The sequence below is a fragment of the Mastigoproctus giganteus genome, chromosome 3 (genome assembly GCF_048544385.1).
Source record: "Mastigoproctus giganteus isolate SK-2022 chromosome 3, ASM4854438v1, whole genome shotgun sequence".
Taxonomy (NCBI): domain Eukaryota; kingdom Metazoa; phylum Arthropoda; class Arachnida; order Uropygi; family Thelyphonidae; genus Mastigoproctus; species Mastigoproctus giganteus.
The window spans coordinates 221,452,868-221,471,788 of NC_143577.1; the positions used below are offsets into that span (position 1 = coordinate 221,452,868).

General features: G+C 35.9%; 1 protein-coding gene across 1 annotated transcript in view; it reads left to right on the plus strand.

Moving 5' to 3' along the window:
- LOC150088762 (dipeptidyl peptidase 4-like) overlaps window positions 1–11,525 on the plus strand; it is a 238,037-nt gene extending 226,512 nt beyond the window's left edge. Inside the window, exon 21 of the mRNA XM_090370316.1 lies at window positions 11,370–11,525. Coding sequence (XP_090226442.1) covers window positions 11,370–11,525 — 156 coding nt within the window. The remainder of the gene's footprint in view (window positions 1–11,369) is intronic.
- The last annotated feature ends 7,396 nt before the right edge of the window (window positions 11,526–18,921 follow it).

Below are 18,921 nucleotides of genomic sequence, written 5' to 3' on the forward strand. Positions count from 1 at the left end.
TCATTCAACTGAAACTCATATGCAGTTATAATACTATACAGGGTTGAGCATAAAATGCAATCTAGTTGTGTGCCACTGTGGCAATGGCATCCAAGTGGGTGAGAGAAAACATCCTGCTTGGTATTGTGCTACCAAGCATCCTGATCTATTATGATGCTTTTAAATAGTAGACATAGTGTCAGCATACAGTGCTAGCTTAAGATTTCATTTTGGTGTGTATGAGATGGAGTTGTGAAATCTGTCAAGTAAAAATATCACATATGTGCTTATTATCACCATGAGTGTCCCCCATGCTTGCAACACCTGTGTCTATATACGTCCACCCCATTTCTGTTAACTGTAGACACCATATTCTGAATATAATGAGCAATTAACAAAAAGTTACATTATCCATAACTTTGAAAATAGTAATTCCCATATGTTTATTCATCATTCCTATCCCTGATATTTTAATAGCTATGTTTTTTTGTTATTTTTTATTTGTTTCCAATCTCTGTTCCTTTAAGATAGTAGTGCTCTTCATTTCATACACCGCTATTCACCTAATTAAAGGTTTACAGATAAGTCCTCAGTAAGTTTTTAATATGCTTAATCTTTTATTCCAATCAAGCTATTTGTGAAAACAACTCCATAAAAAATAAAATTAATAATACAGTAAACCCCCGCTATTCACGGGGGTTACGTTCCTGAGAAATGTCGCGAATACCGAAAACGCGAATACTGAGTTATGGCTCCCATAGTAATAAAGGGGTTCCGTTCCAAAGTATGAAATATATAAGAAAAACTAGTCTAAAATTTTGTCTATGTATGTATTATATGTACCTTCATAATATGACTATGTACATAGACAGTACATAGTGAAATGCAAGCATATGGCATCGAAATGAAAATAAGAAACAATTTAATATTAAATGTAATATTTATTAGAAATTTCAAACAAATCTTTAAAACCAGCGCCTTTGCTAGCAAAAAAACTTATCCCACCAGTGCTATCACCAGTTTCGCTAAAGTGTTGATAAAGGAGTTTTGCCTTTTCACGAATGATGAGTGAACTTAACAGAATTTTATTTTGAGTTCGGTCTTCTATCCACAGATTTAAAGCCTTTTCCATTTTTTCTAATTTAACATCATGAGTTACAGAGCAAATTTTTTAAGCAATTAGCGCGTTTTCACGGACACTACGGCGGATTCTTTCTTCTGATTTTTTGATTGATCATACCGTTGACTCATTGATTTTATAATGTTTTGCCACTGAGGAGACACTTTCACCATTAGAAATTTTGTCTAATAACTCAATTTTATTCGCTAATGTCATCACCTTCTTTGATCTTTTCACATTTCCCTTGTTATTCGTAGCCATATTTTTGTATGGGTTAGAAAGAACTTGTCCACAATAAAGTCACTTTCTTCCGTTAACACACTCGAAAAAGTCTGTTTTAAACTGCAAAATGGTAGATTTATCACTTTTGTAAGCATATCAATTTATAAATTGATAAATTTATTCAATTTATAAGCATATAAATTAAAAGCAAACGACGAAACCTTCCATGACAAGCGCATAACACATACTGGACAAGGATTAGCGAGAAACATCCATGCTCGTGATTTTGTCACCCTTCTCCCCCTCACCCACTGAGCGCTGTTTTGACCGGGAAAGATAATTTTAGCCACGCCCATGTTTTTTTATGGCGGAAAATATTCACGGCACTTTAAAATTCACATTTTTTTAGGTTTCATTTTATATTAAATCAGCGATCGCGAAACCGCGAATCAGATACTGCGAATAGCGGGGTTTACTGTACTATTACTTAAAAAATCAAAAAATATACATACTTATGTAGGGTGAAAAAATGAACTTTTTGCACATCCTAAATATACATAATGTAATAAGACATTTGCATTTATCCAGACTTATCTGACCCACGACCAACAAATTATCTTCTATATTCCATGTATATACTACGCTCAGTTAGTTTTATTTCACTTGTATCAGTTTTTCAATGTATAGAATAAATTGCTCAGAATAAATACCTGATATTCTCTCAGGTATGTCAAGCTGGATTTGCTACCTGGGAGTCTAAAACACCAATGGAACTGATATTCGGGTAACACACAAGTCAAGTGGACCTAATTTTGGCAATGTTTGGTCAGTCTGTGACAGCCAAATCCTCTGCTTGCACCTTCAAGTTGGTGAGACTGTTAGTAACCCTGAGTATAACCCCTCTGTGCAAGTCCTGAACTACGGCACCCAGCATACTGGAGGTGACCACCCAGGTGTGAACCAATGTAAGCAGGGGTCGAAGTGTGAAATCCACACTACATGGAGGAATGCCACCCCTCTGAGTTACCAGGCAATGCTAGGTGGTAGTGATGCTCATCAACCGGTGCAATACCATCACTTTGCTTATTGGAGGCTTAAAGTGGTGGAATGCATGTTTAGTCTCCAGAGAAAAGCTCTGGCAACCCCTCCCCCATCTCTTCCATCATGCAGTATGATTGAAATCTTTTGAGGTTATGATGGACATAATGGAAAGATCTAATGTTCCTTACATTTTGAGGCTACAGCTCTAAAATCAGTGTTCCCAGGCTGGCTGCTAGATAGTTCACCAGACTGAACCTATTAGTAACTCTCTAGGAGGTTTCTGGATCAGCTAGTGTGTAATCTTGCTGCCTCTACTCTGTTATATAGTGACTGGAGGGAGTCTGAGTAGTGTGTATGTGGGGGACATTGTCAAGGCCACATTATGTCAGGGAGCTGGGTATATTCTTGCCATGTGTGTACCATATCCAAAAACTTGATAACTTCATACAGCATGTCCTCCCTACCTTTTCTTACCACTGAATACTTCATGAATAGTCAAACTAATAGAACAAACAGCTAAAGAAAGCCTGCATAAGAAGCACGCAAAAGTTCAGTGAAATTTACCGGTAAAAGTACTTTGCAGTAATGGCATTTGTATTGTTGCTCTCTCGGTAAACAGACGGTGGGTGTTATCAGTCTGGAGTAGAAGTTGAATCCCACGGGAGCTTGAAACCCTCTCGAAGTGGAGGGGGGGGTAACCTGACCTTTTTTCTTTAGGATCACTAATTGAATTAACTAATTGAATCACAAACAGAGTCATATTGGAAGTTCTGCTGTCGTAAAAAATTTTCGTAACGTAGTTTCACCAGTAAACTTTTTTGAAGTCTGCCGTGCTTCTCATGTGGGCTTCTCCTTTGCCTTTTTTTTTTTCTTAATAAACAATTTATCCACCAGTGATTCTAAAGAAAAAAGGTCAGGTTACCCCCTCCACTTCGGGAGGGTTTCAATCTCCCATGGGATTCAATTTCTACTCCTGACCAATAATACTCACCATCTGTTTACTGAGTGAGCAACAATACAAAGTACTTTTACTGGTAAATTTCATCAAACTTTTGCGTGCTTTTCGTGCAGGCTTTCTTTACCTTCACGGAACAAACTTATCTGTGAAAAGACTTAAACCTCTCAAACACTTCCTCGTTCAGCTCACTGATATACATGTTCTTAATTCCAATGTCAATTATGTCCATTTCCACTTACAATCTGTCTTACTATAGCTGTGCAGCTACTTACAAATCCAAAATGTCATCTCAGAATTCCATCCAGTGCCTTTCATGGTTCATTGAAAGAAGCAAATAACTCATGGTGCAGTGGCAAAGTAATATAGAATAATGAATGCATCTGGGTGTAGTGTGTGACCAAGAAATAGTTCCATTCAGATTACATTGTATCTACGTGGAAATTTTTTAATGGTAACATAATGATCCTGTTGTAAACATCATACCATTTTGTTTATCGAGCCATGATAAAGATAACATCTAGTATCATATGAACTGGTGCACTATGACCAAAGTAATTTGATGTGCCAAGCAACCGAGTCTGCCATAGCATCCTTGCCACATTCACATCTCAGTCAATGACAGTGGCTTAAAGACAGTATTGTGAAAAACCTGCATTGCCAAGCGTGGAGCTCCAGACATAATTGAACACTTTTGTTATTATTCAGGTTATTGCTTTTTACATTAACTTCTATACAGATTACAGATTAGAGGAATGCAAAGAGAATAGGTACATATAAATATAACGGGTATTTACTGATTTTCATTAATATTTACATTTACACAGATTGTTATTTGAAATGAGTATACATATATATATATATATATATATATATATATATATATATATATATATATATATATATATATATATACAATAAAATTAATATATATTAATTCTATTGAATTGAATGGTTGAGATTCTAGAAAGGAGTATTCTAAAAATCTCAGTGAGTTGAAACAGGCTGTGCACTGTTTCGAAGATAGCTTATTTTGGTAAATTAACTAAGTGTTCATTTTACTCTCCAGCTACACAGTGAGTATCACTGCTTCTTTGGATGAAGTGGGACTTCACAGTTCATTCTACTTTGCTGAGTATTTTCTTATGGGTTTAGATATGAGTTAATTTGGACCCCAATACAGGTTCTCTTGGATTCTTTTTCTGTAGACTTTTATTTTCAGTTTGTGAAGGTCTATTTGAAGTTCATATTTTATAGTGTTTCCTGTAAACAAGCTGCTGAAGAAGGTAGAATTGTTGGATGTCATCTTTGAGGAGAGGAGATGGTTCGCAAAGAGGATTCTTCTGCTCCTATGCTTATCTTCAGTGACACTAAGATGTCTAGACAAGATCACATATCGCTATTAGAGATTACCCTGACTTCTATTCTCTCTTGGCATAAGCACATTACAAATATTGCTTCCTCTCCATCTAAAAAACTGGGTTTCTCTCTGGCTCTCAGCATTACTTTTCTTCTAAACAGCTACTTACTTTGTGCAAATCTCAAATCTGCCCTACCATGGAATAGTTTCCGTATCTCTGGGCAGTGCCCCCAAAGGCTCTCTCTCAGGTTCTAGATTCCATTCAAAAGAGAACAGTTAGGTTAATTAATGACCCATCTCTAACAAAGTCTCTCCACTCTCTGTCTCATAGACGTTCTGTTTCTGCTGCATGCTTTTTCTATAGATACTTCCATGGGAACTGTTCTTCTGAATTGGCTTCTATAATTCCCTCTCTCTTCCAAACCAGTCCAAACATGTGCTGCAACCAGTCAGCGCCTCCGTAGCCAGGTGGGAAGGAGCAGCAGTGTGTAGCACACGCTTCTTGATTAGACCGGGGTTCGAGCCCATCACCACCAAATACGGAGGATGCGGAAAGGTCAGGGAATGACCACCGCATATTCCCGGAGCAATATGGCCTTAGTTGCTAATGCTCCTAGAAACCAAATAACAAATAAAACAGCAACCAGTCAGCATCCTTTTATTGTCCAAATTCAAACTCACAGAACCAACTTTTCTTCTTCCTCATTTATTCCCTCGACTTCCATTTTCTGGAACATTTTCTGAAAAATTACAATCTACAGAAATTCAAATATAATGTCAAAAAGTATCATCTTTCATCTTCTCAATCATCAAACCCACACACGATACTAAGTACTATAGGTACTATAGACACAGTACTAAGTACTGTAGGTACTTAGTACTGTGTCTAATACGTTTCGTGTTTGAGGTTTTCATTAAAAAAAAAGAAGAAAAAAAAAGTGGGGCAGCACAGTTGGTTCTCCATTGCTGAGAATTCTCTTATGGATTTAGATATGAGTTAATCCAAACCACAGTACAGGTTCTCTTGGATTATTTTTCTATATGCTTTATTGTCAATTAGTTTGTGTCCGAAGTTCATATTTTGTAATGTTTCCTGTAAACAAGCTGCTGATGCAGGCAAAATTGTTGAATGTTATCTGGAGAGTTGTTTGGTTTTTTAGGAGCATTAGCAACTAAGGCCATATTGCTCCAGGATATGCAGTGGTCATTCCTTAACCTTTCCGCATCCTCCATATTTGGTGGTGACGGGCTCAAATCCCGGTCTAATCAAGAAGCGTGTGCTACGCACTGCTGCTCCTTCCCACCTGGCTACGGAGGCGCCTCATATCTGATGAGACGGGTCTGTGCATCCATGTGATGGGATCTAGGACCTGTAACAATACCATTTATATCAGCAATTGGCATAAATGGTATTGTCAGTGGTCCTGGCGTACAAAGACGGTTCCTATTAATGTCCAGGAACTGGCTTTGTAGTTGCTGTTGTCAGGCAGAAATCAAAAGTCATACTGAAATACTCAGTTTCTCTAAGTGAATTAGTCACACTGCCTTTGGAAGTGAATGTTTCAAAAATCCAGTACAGGTAGAATGTCAGAAAACTTGGTAACCTTGGGACCTGGTGATTATCAGTTTTTAGGATTTTCTGGCTTTTGGACAGAAAATCTAAGCAAGCATGAATTATCAAATTAAATATCAAAATCCAAGTATGTATAGGTAAAACACAAATGCATCAGTAGCTCCCTTGGTCATCAGCATTAGGTTTCTACTTTTTTGCTAATTTATCTACATGATTAATTTATTATTTCTTAATTTTATTAACCATGTTATTTTATTCCTATTTATTCTTTTATCTCCTTTGGCAGTTTGCAAAAATTTGGAAATGGGAAGCCTGCAGCATCATTCCTATCTTTTTACTGATAACATATCCTGCATGTAGAAATAAAATTTAGTCACTTAGAGAAATTGACAAAAAAGCAGACATCTGAGTGCCAGCAGAACACTCTACCAGTACATTCCATGTTTATTTCTGCTCCAGTTAAGTTCATATAATTTATTGCAGCATTAAATACAGTAGGAAAGTATAAAGTATTTAAATTCTATTTAGTTGCAAAAATGCAATGTACATTTATTAATTCCCATTCTGGAAGTAGCTACAAGTTGAACTGCTAGTATAAGCTGCTAAGAGAGTACAGTGTTTATTTATTTAGAAATAAAAGCTTTCTTATCTCCATGTAAGGCTGCACTTGCTTTAGCAATAAATTTGGTAATGTGGCTTGCTTTTCCATTATGCAATCAGTATACTAGTGATCATATTTTATGTTTGGCATTCAGCAGACTTTCTACTCTTAGCTCATGGCAGTTGAACATGATCTCAGTGGTCTGCTGCCCACTAAATGTAGAATGCACTTATATGGACAGAAAATCTAAGCAAGCATAAATTATCAAATTAAATATCAAAATCCAAGTATGTACAGGTAAAACACAGATGCATCAGTAGCTACCTTGGTCATCAGCATTAGGTTTCTACTTTTTTGCTAATTTGTCTACATGATTAATTTATTATTTCTTAACTTTATTAACTATGTTATTTTATTCCTATTTATTCTTTTCTCCCCTTTGGCAGTTTGGAAATGATTTTTGAATGTATTGTGGAGAAGCAAGCAGCTGAACAAATTTTTAAAAATATTAAGTCAAATATTATATAATTTAAATATAATTATACCTTAGGATAACCAGTTTGCCATCCAACAGTATGCTACTCGGAAAACATCATCTGTGCTAGGCTAGGTGGGGTGGGGGAAAGAATCTTAATATCTGGTTTTGGGACATCCAGATTTTACTTTTTCTACCTGAATATTATAAAAATGTGTTCAAAAGTGTACTCGAAATATTTTTATAGTCATCCAAGCCATGGTGCCATGCCTTTTTTTTTTTTTTTAACCATAGCCTCTTTTCTCTCAGTGTTCCATATGTTAGCATTAGAAGAGGCACATGATACAAGAAAGCAAGCTTATACAGCTTGCTTTCTTGCATCCAGCCAAAAAAAAAAAAAAAAAATTCCCATTTCACTGATCTATTCATTCCAAATGTTTGTCTAGTTCTGCCTTGAATTTATTTAAGCTATCAACTTCCACAACAACAGATGAAAGTTTGTTCCGGCAATCAACCACCCACTGGCTAAAGGCAAATTTCCACACATCTATTCTACAACTGTCTTTCCTCAGTTTTAATCTCTGCCTACTCAGGTTTGTAATCTGAGCAAGAGGAAGAATCCCATCACCATTGAGCCTGCTCAATCCATTCAAGGCCTTATACACCTCAGTCAGATCACCTTGCAGGTGCCTAGTCTCCAGAAGCTGCAATTTGCAGAACTCAAGCTTTTCTTCATAAGAGCACCCCATTGTTCCCTTTACCAGTCTTGTTGCCATTCTCTGTACTTGTTCTAGCAACTCTACATCCTTCCTAAAATGAGACTTCCAGACCTGTATGCAGCACTCAAGGTGTGGCCTGACCATTGCCTTATACAAGGGTATAATCACCTCCTTATCCCTACTTGCAAAATTCCTGTATATCATTGACAAGACCCCATAACCTACTCTTGCAGCCTGTCTGCATTGTCAGAAAACTTCATATCTGACTGCACAGTTACCCCCAGGTCTCTTTCATTCTCCAAGCCTGAGTGTAACACCACATTGTTAGTACATTTCTCTGGGGTTACTGCTACCCATATGCAGTACTTTGCATTTGTCAATGTTAAACTTCAGTTGCCACTTCCTCAGCCCATCTGCCTAACTTTTCCAGATCCTGCTGCAGCAGAATAGTGTCATTGTTGTTATTAACAACCTTGCCAACCTTTGAATCATCTGCAAACTTTGACATTAAGCTTGATATACCTTCATCAATATCATTGATAAATATACAAAACAACAATGAGCAGAACCCTGAGGGACAGACACCACTAATAACATTAGTCCACATAGAGCAGTACCCATTGATCACCACTCTCTGTCTTCTCCCACTCAGCCATCCTTTTATCCATTGTAACAACTTGCCCTTAATGTCATACTGCTCCAATTTGTATAGTAGTATTCCATGTACAACAGTATCAAAAGCTTTTCTGAAATCCATGTATATGATATCAAAATTATTTTTTTCATCCAGTTCCTTTGTGACTACATCATAGTATCCAATCAGATTGGTCAGAAAAGACTTCCCCTTGACAAACCCTTGCTGTGTCTGAATTATTACTGCAGTCTTGTCTAGATGATCCTGCAATGCTTCTTTAACCAGTGACTCCATTGTTTTCACTGGAACAGAAGTCAAACTAACGGATCTGTAATTACTTGTGTCACCCTTTGATCGCCCTTTGTAAATTGGAGATACATTTTCACATCTCTAGTCTGTGGGGACTTCCCCCGAGTCCAAGGATGCTCTCATTATTATGGCCCAGGGTTTGCTTACTTCCTTTGCTGCCTCCTTTAATATAACTGGATAGAGCCCATCCACCTCAGGTGCCTTTCTAAAAAATATCTGAGACCACTGTAGTCAGCTTTACAAAAACAAAAACCCTTCCCTTTACCCCTGATGGTAGTTACATCTTTAACTTCAACAATTTATCCTTTACCCCTGATGGTAGTTACATCTTTAACTTCAACAATTTCTCCTTCACTTTGTTCTCAGTTATTACAAAATCATTTAACTCCCTGTTAGAGTTTAACTTATCTCTGGCCCTCTCCTCCTTGAATAACTCCTCATGTGTGAATGTAGATGCAAAATACTCATTTAGTTTGTCAGCTATCTGAGAATGATCATCTACAGTCAAAGCATTGATATCAAGTGGACCAATCTTATTCATCCCCTTCCTTTTAGAGTTTATATAAGTAAAGAAGTCTTTGCTGTTTTTCTTTGCATCCTTTGCCAATGATTTTTCATAATCTGCCTTTGCTTGCCTAAACTCCTTTGTGACTTGATTACAGATTAGCTTGTATCTACCATAGGCTTCTGTGTCACCTTACAATTTATGTGCATCCCATGCATTTTTCTTCTCTGCCACAAGTTTCATTAGTTCATCTGACATCCATTTGGGCCTGAACCAAGAGCAGTATTTCTTAGTTTAAACAAAAAGCCTAGTAGCTTCCAAAATTACTTCCTTGAATGCTTCCCATTGAGAATTTGCTGTTGTTAACATCATCAGTTGGTCCCACTGTGCAGAACCTAAAAAATATCTGAGACTATTGTAGTCAGCTTTACAAAAACCCTTCCCTTTACCCCTGATGGTTTTTTTTGATTTGGTAGTTGTTGGCGCATCGGCTTCTGTGGCCATATTGCACCTCCCAAGGTTTTTGCAGTACTTTGATCCAAGCCCGAGGCGGGAATCGAACCCGCGACCTTTGGGTTGCCGGGCAGGTACTTTACCCACTCGGCTAGCCCGGTCGGCACCCCTGATGGTAGTTACATCTTTAAATAAATCCCACATGAGTACACTGTGATCACTGCCACCTAGTGGTTCCTTTATCTGTAAATTTTTAATGCACAAGTAATCACTGCTGATTATCAATTATCAGATTAAGAGTGTTACTCCTTGTTGCCTCTCTAACATGCTTCTATAGCAAACAGTCATCCAATAAATCCACAAAAGCCTTGCTAGTGTGCAAGTGACCAACGCACAAGTTCCAGTCTATATCTGGGAAGTTAAAATCCCCCATTATAAGACACTCTGATTTACTGGCCCACTCTATTTCTCTGTATAATTGTTCATTGTGGTCATCAGTCATTAGGCCTATAACAAACTCCTACCTTCACTGTTGCTTTCCCAGTACTTATGTCACACCAAACTGACTCAACATTGCAATGTCCATCTATGTCAACTGGATGGACTTCCTTAGATTTTATGTGTTTCTTAACTAACAGCATAACCCCTCCTCCCTTCCTCTCCTGTCTATCCTTTCTGTACACATTGTACTCCCCAGATTCCAATTCTGCATCCCTTATATCTGAGTAACACCATGTCTCTGATATCCCAACAATATCAGCCTTGGATGTCTTAACCAGCACTTCAAATTCATCAAATTTATTTGCTATACTGCTAGCATTGCTGTATATGCAAGTATACATGCACCTGTTCTTACTCTTAGTTACTCTAACACAGCCCATGTATTTACTTGTTTCATGACCCCTAGCAAGCTAGGCGCATTATAGCCTAAGCTGCTCTTGTGCCAATAGCTTTTAAATAACAACGACCCCCAGCAACTGGCTTTCTGGGCTGCTGTTGATTCCAATAGAAGCAGTGCAAGAATCATTTCCACCTCTGCCTGTGGCTACTGTTAATCTATTAGTGTGTGAATCCCCCCAAAGCTAGCAGTTTTCAGACCCATCTAACATTACCTCTATAGCATCAGCAAATGTTCTTGCACCTCTTCTATTTAAGTGTATCCCATCCCTGTAGAAGCAATCTCTCCTGTTAACAAGCACAAATTTTGGCGGATAGTGCAAGATTCCAACATGTTTTCTGACATATTTCTTGAAAGAAAGAAGCAAAAATGGAATTAGATGTATACAAGAAGCTTAGCACGAATTAATAACCATTAAAATTTACTGCTATTTGGATTTTAGTTTTGTGCTTTAATTATTATTTGCTGCTTTTTTTCTCACTTTTATTTGAAAACCTTATGTATATATATTTTTTTTCTAAACAGGTATATACAGATGAAAACCATGGTCTTCCTCATGTAAAACAACATCTGTATCAGACAATGGAAGATTTTCTTGAGCAATGTTTCATTTCTCAAGATGATGATGAAGAACAACCAGATGACAAACATAAATATTTTTCATTGAGCAAGGAAAGATAGTTTTGACACTAGTGTACAGCTTTATAAAATATGAAGTTTATTTTGAGAGCAGAATAATTCTGAGGACATTTTCTCAAATGTTTCTGAACCATGTGAGTGAACTTTGTACTTTTCACATGCCTGTAAGAAGACAGGAAGAAGCAAAAAAAATATACTGATGCAGCTCCTATGAGTGGAAGCTATCATTGGGAGTTGTATTCAGTACAGATGGAGAGACGTTACCTTCCATTACTTTAGTTCAGTTGGAACTGAGTGCAATATTGTGAAATAATCATTTCAACCGAAGCAATATTTAAAAAGAAGCATTCTATATTGAGATATATATATATATATATATATATATATGAGCGTGTATGTCTGCAAATACACTCAATATCTGTCTGTATATGCAGACACACACACACACACATGCACAAACATATATACTGTTTTTCAATTTACTGTCCATATTATTCTATATTTAAAATTATATGCTTTGGTATAAACATAACATTAATTACAATTCTTATTTCGTCAAAATTGTAGCATTAACCACTGCTCTCTCCTTCTTCATTTTAATTATTCCCAAATAAGTTTTTAAGGCCTCTTATGGAACAATACCATAAAATACTGTATAATTTGCATCTATTCTTTGTCAAGAAAAAATATTAAAAGGCACAAAAAAAAATATAGCCTGATAATATATGGCTATATCTCTAAATAACCAAGTGTTACAAAACACTTTGCCTTGTAAATCACAGTTTTCTTTCTTACCCACACAATTATTTGTAAGTAGCTAGTTTATTTAGTTTATTTTTTTATTGACGATTCATTATATATTAAACATTTAAGAGATAAAATGTTTAGAGCTACAATTCAAAACAAAAATGCATTAAGATTTTAAGGCTACTAGGCAAAATAGTTAAATCTATACAGTTTACTAAGTTAGCACTAAAACAAAAAATACTCTTCACTAAAGTCACTGTGGTTAAACTTAAATTTTACACGACTTAAACAAAATTTCAATATAGTTGAAACTTCCATATATCGTACTAAGACCAGCAGTGTGAGTTCCCACTCTTAGATTCCAATATATTATTCACTTCCAAAGAGAAGCTTTTGTATATTTAAACATTATAGAATGTCTGCAATTACAGGTAATTCAAAAATAATATATTTTTTTTGTGTTTCATTAATAATAGCGATAACCAAAATATGTTTGTTGGTATTAGTGTTAGTAGTAGCAAATGATATAAGAAAGCAAGCTTATACAGCATCAGTTAAAAAAAAAAACAAAAAAAAATCTTCTCACAACATCTATTCACCCCCTCCAATACTCTGTTTGGTTCTTCCTTAAATTTATTTAAACTATCCACTTCCACAACAACAAATAGAAGTTTATTCCAACTACCTGCTGGCAAACTTCCATGCATCTATCCTACAACCATCTTCTTCAGCTTGAATATGTCCCCTCGTATGTAGTCAATAAAACAAAGGTTGGCGGGGTGGCTAATAACAATGATTGTATGCTACTGCAATAAGATGTAGAAAAATTAGGCAGTTGGGCTGAGAGATGGCAGTTAAGATTTAACATTGACAAATGCAAAGTACTGCATATGGGTAGCAGAAATCCCAGATTGACATACCAACTGTGTAGTACTATGCTCAGGGTAGTGTAAAATGAAAAGGACCTGAGAGTAATTCTCCAATCTGTTGTGAAGTTCTCTGAGCAGTGCAGACAGGCTGCCAAGACAGTTCATGGGATTTTGTCAATGAATTTTGCTAGCAGGGATAAGAGGTGATTATCCCATTGTATAAGGCAGGGGTGGCCAACTTAATTTGTGATGTGATCTACATTTTTTCTTCAAAATGTGCAGCGATCTACCATCTCAAGAATGTCATTGCACATGGTTAAAAAAGTTAATCAACACTACTGAAAAATGTTGTTTATAAATTTTAAAATTAAATACAATTCAGAATTCTTATTTTAAACTCATACATATTGAAATTTTTAATTTATGTGAAGTTTGTGTCTTCATGTAATCTGCCAAGCTTTCAAAATCAGGGATATACTTGATAAGGCCAACAGTAAGGAATCTTCTGTATGTAAGTCCGTAAGAGAACAGCGATTCTTCGTCTTTGTTTGTTTCAAATGCAAATACTATTCATACAGATATGTGGAACCAAAACAGGAATTTAAAAGTTCACTACATTTTTTTACATTTGGGTACTTTTCTCGGCAAACGTATTTCCAAAAATCTTTTTCTGATGATCTGGCTTTTAGGAAGATATCGTTTCGCAATGTAATAATTTCATTTTCAAGTAATGTTTTCTCCATGTGAAAATCTCAGCGAATTTTTCTGCAATTTGTTTTGTATCTCAGTCGACATTAAATGGATAAGAATTATATTGAAAAATGTCTTCAACTGTTTTAAAATCACTGAATCTGATTTAAAAATCGTCCACAACTTTCTCAATTTCAGAAACATATTTCTCACTATTAAATTCAAAAACAGGATATTTTTGCAAATGATCTTGCATATTTGCAAAATGATCGAATTTTTTTTCTTTTAGATCCTTAGCCATTGCCAAAATTTGATATTTATATGCAGAAATACTACTAATCATGTCACCCACATTTTTATTTTTTCCTCGTAATTCCAAATTCAGATTATTTAATTTACTGGTAACATCTGCCAAAAAAAAGCCAGATTACACAACCGCTCCGTATCTTGTAGCTGCTGATAATCATCTCCCCAAAAAAGTTTGATCAACAAATTTTTTTTAATTTCATTCAGCAAATTTCAAAATCTCTGTAGAGACTTACTCCGACTCAGACACCTCACATCTGTGTGTAATATCAGATCTGGTTCATTTTCATCGAGTTGCATTTTGAAAAGTCTCCTTTGAAGTGACTGTCCTCTGATGGAATTCACGATTTTGAAAGCGATGTCCATAACACTTTTAGTATTTAATCTTTTGCTGGCTAACACTTGTTGGTGGATGATACAGTGTTAACTCAATATATCTGGGAATTCATCATCCTTTTGGCACAATGCGATGAATCCATTAAGATGCCCCGTCATTGCTTTAGCTCCATCTATTGTTATTGATACGAGCTTAAATAGTGGTAATTTAATTTTTTCAATAAAATTTTTGAATGCGTTAAACATATCAAGACCTCTAGTTATTTCTTTTAACGAAACTATACCCAGCAGTTCTTCTCTAGTGGCAGAATCATCAAGAACCATACGAATGAAAAACAAGCAATTGAGCTGTATCACTGACGTCTGTAGATTCATCCAGTTGTAAAGAAAAGGACACACAATTAGCAATATCAGCACGCAGTTGTTCGCTCACATTTTTACTCATTTTTTTGATGCGTCACATCACAGTATTTCGAGATAATTGCAGATCTTGAAGGGCACTTTTATTTCATTTTTGTTCTTAAAATTTTCAAAAAGAGAATCTGTTATTTCTAAAAAATGCGTCTTTGATGAATTGATCATCATAAAATAGTTTGAATTTTTTTTTGTAAGAAAATGACTCACTTTAAATGATTCTACAGTTACTACTTTAGATTGTAAATTAGGTGTCATGAAGAAATTTTGTGGAAAATCCAATTGGTATTTACCATGGAGTGCGTTGAAGTGCCTTTCTAAATTTACTTTTTTGGTATGGCCACGGAAGCATTGCAAATCAAACAACGTTTCTTTTATCATTACAAAAAAGTATTCTAGTCCCACTCTTGATGAAAATTATACATTTTATTCTTTTTCCTAGTATTCATTTCAAATCAAATTGACGTATAAGTACTGTCCAGTTATTAATTTAGCTTACTGTTCAGTAAGCTAAATAACAATTCGACACATACACTATGCTCTCCACAACGTAACTGTGTGATTGTTTGTTTTGTTATTTGGATTTTAGGAGCATTAGCAACTAAGGCCATATTGCTCCGGGATATGTGGTGATCATTCCCTGACCTTTCTGCATCCTCCATATTTGGTGGTGACGGGCTCGAACCCCCGTCTAATCAAGAAGCGTGTGCTACGCACTGCTGCTCCTTCCCACCTGGCTACGGAGGTGCCATGTAACTGCGTGAATTTACCTACCTGAGAGAGAAAGAGAGAGAGTCAGAAGTAGAAGGGAATCACCAAGAAAGAGAAAAATGATGATATCCAGCTCAGGACACTGGGTGTGCCAAGCACATACTCACCAGATGTGAGCCCCTGGGGATCTTTTTTTTATATATATTTAAAATTCCTCGTGATCGACCCAAATTAAAGCCGCAATCGACTTGTTGGCCACCCCTGGTATAAGGCAATGATTAGGCCACATCTTCAGAACTGCATACAGGTCTGGAAGCCTCATTTTACAAAGGATGTAAAGCTACTGGAACAGGTTCAGAGAAGGGCAATGAAATTAGTGAGGGGAACAGGGGGGTGCTCTTATCAAGAAAGGCTTCAGTTCTGCAAAATGCAGCATCTGGAGACTAGGCACCTGCAAGGTAATCTGATGTAGGCATTTAAGGCTTTGAATGGCTTGAGCAAACTAATTGCTGATGGAATTTTTCCTCTTGCTGAGACCGTGCACATGAGAGGAAATAAATTCAAATTAAGGAACAATGGTTGCAGAAGAGATGTGCAGAAGTTCGCCTTCGACCAATGGGTAGCTGATAGCTGGAACAGGTTTCCATCTGTTGTTGTGGAAGTGGATAAATTTAATGAATTCAAGGATGAACTAGACACTAGACAAACTATTGGAGGGGATGGATAGGTGAAATGTATTTTTTTTTTTTTTTTGCTGCAGCTGTATAAGCTTGCTTTCTTACATTATTTGCCACTTATTAATACTAATACTATTACTAATCTGAACAAGAGGAAGAATGCCATCAGCATTGAGCAATCCATTCAAAGCCTTAAACACCTCAGTCAAATCACCTTACTGGTTCCTAGTCTCCAGACACTGCAGTATTAGACCTGAGGCCTTTCTTGGTAAGAAAACCCTTTTGTTCCTTTCACCAATCTCGTTGCCCTTTGCTACACCCATTCCAACAGATCCTTCCTTAAATGAGGCCTGCAGACCTGTATGCAATTGTTAATGCTAATTTTTTATACTTGCTTCATACTTGGCTTGCCTTTATGCTGACTACTATTTCTTAATTTAAATATTCTACTTCTGTTATTTGGCAATGTGCAGCAGGTATTACTTTGCAGCCACTGATGTATATCTTACTATTATTCTTTCTTCATTTATTTATTTACCTTCCTTTTTTCTTTTTTTTTTTCTTTTTATTATTCACTTTAAAATTAATTAAAGTTTTATTTAATGCTTGTTACATGGTTTCTTAGTGGGCTGAAATGTTAATACACTGCTCATACTGTCATCTGTAGTCTAAATTCTTTTTTCACATTCTTATTTAATCTTTTTCTATCATTGGTTTGGTATTGCTTTGTGGATGATTTTTATCTGTTATAATTTCTCACTCCATAAGGACCATTGCATTATTCAAATCTGTTGCATTGGCAGGTTGATTAGTTTATCTCTCAAGTGGTTGATTCATTGATTTGTTTAACAATTGAAATGCAGTGATTCCATAGCCACTATTAGCCTTGTGGCCTTCTGATGAGATGGGGCTCAGTGGTCAGCTGGCATAATTTATTAATGTTAATATATTGTGGTTGGTTTTGTGCTTCCATTTATAGTGATATTTCATGTGATTTGGTTTTGGTGCCATCGAGGTGGTATTGCTAAATTTCTTCTAATTGGTAATTTATCTTAATTTAGTTATTTCTCCCCAACTTTTGTTTGTTGCTGTAGTTAATGCTAATTTTTTTTTTATTTGTTTTGGACTTGGCTTGCCTTTCTGCTCACTACTATTTCTTATTTTACATATTTCTTAATTTACTTGTGCATGCAGGCGCCTCCGTAGCCAGGTGAGCAGGAGTAGCAGTGCATAGCACACGCTTCTTGATTAGACCGGGGTTCGAGACCGTGACCACCAAATACGGAGGATGTGGAAAGGTCAGGGAATGACCACCGCATATCCCCAGAGCAATATGGCCTTAGTTGCTAATGCTCCTAAAAACCAAATAACGAACAAACAAACTTGTGCATGCATGAAGTTTCTCAGTTCAAAATATATACAGCCAGGCCTCACATAACACAAATTCGAGTAACACGTTTTTAAATTACTGCTATTTGAAAAAATTATAACACTTTTCACTTTACATAATGCGAATTTCCAGTTAATGCAATTTTTTTTATGTGATAGTTGAAAAACATTTGAATCATGCACTAAGCTTACTGCGCGTCGGATGGGCAATAAACAAGTGTTTGCCCGCTGCCCGCCTCAGTGTGTTCCATCAACCATCAGAAGAAGACGTGTTACTTTTTTGTCTCCCGCTAATAAAGTTACTTACAGACTTGCATTTAAAAATTCTAATTTTTAAATGGGCCAGATGAAAATGTTACCATGAAGGGGATAATGATAAAAGAACTAGATGAAATCTTTTGTATTGCAGAGAAGCTCAAACAAAAGATTTGAGGTTCTCTGCAATATTTATTTTGCCAGGGCCCTGTTGTCAGCTATCGGAAATTGATTGATGAAAAAAAAAAGACAGCCAGCACCATTCAATGACTTTGTTCAAATATTTCCATAACAAATAGTTTCTTCATTGTGTATTTTATGCCAGAGGTTCCCTAACTTTCTCAGTTCATGGTGCTCCTAGTGTCTCAGTAATTTTTTCACGGTGCCCTAGGCCAAAATAAATGCCTAACAGTTCTGTTTATTAAGTAGTTTGGTCCAAACAACTTAATAAGTAATGTTGAAACTGCGAACTACCCATTCTAGTAGTTTGCGCAGTGTCCAACAGATGTCAAGTATTGCTGTGTTTCCCTCGAAAATTTAAAATATTCTGCTGTGCACTGTTTGAGAACCACTGTTTTATGCAATAAACATTTAATTCCATAATTATTTTCATTACTTTTTACATGGTATACAGTTAAAAAGTTATTTAAAAGGTATTTTTAAAATTCTTTATGGACATTCCTGAAGGTCAAGGACCAATTATAATTTTTCCTATTGATTATTATATTCGATTAATGCATTTCTGTTTTGCATGATGCGCTCGCAGGACGAATTAATTGTGTTAATTGAGACCAGCCTGCATGTGTATATATATATATATATATATATATATATATATATATATATATATATACATACAGATCTTAATTATCTGTGCTAATGAAAGGGTGTGGAATTCAATTAATCAAAAAATAAATGTATTGATAGGATATTCACAGTTTATATATAGCACATATATATATAATCAATTACAAAAAAAATTAATCTGTTTATTCACATGAGATGCACAGTTTGTTTGTATAGTATTGCATATACACACTCACA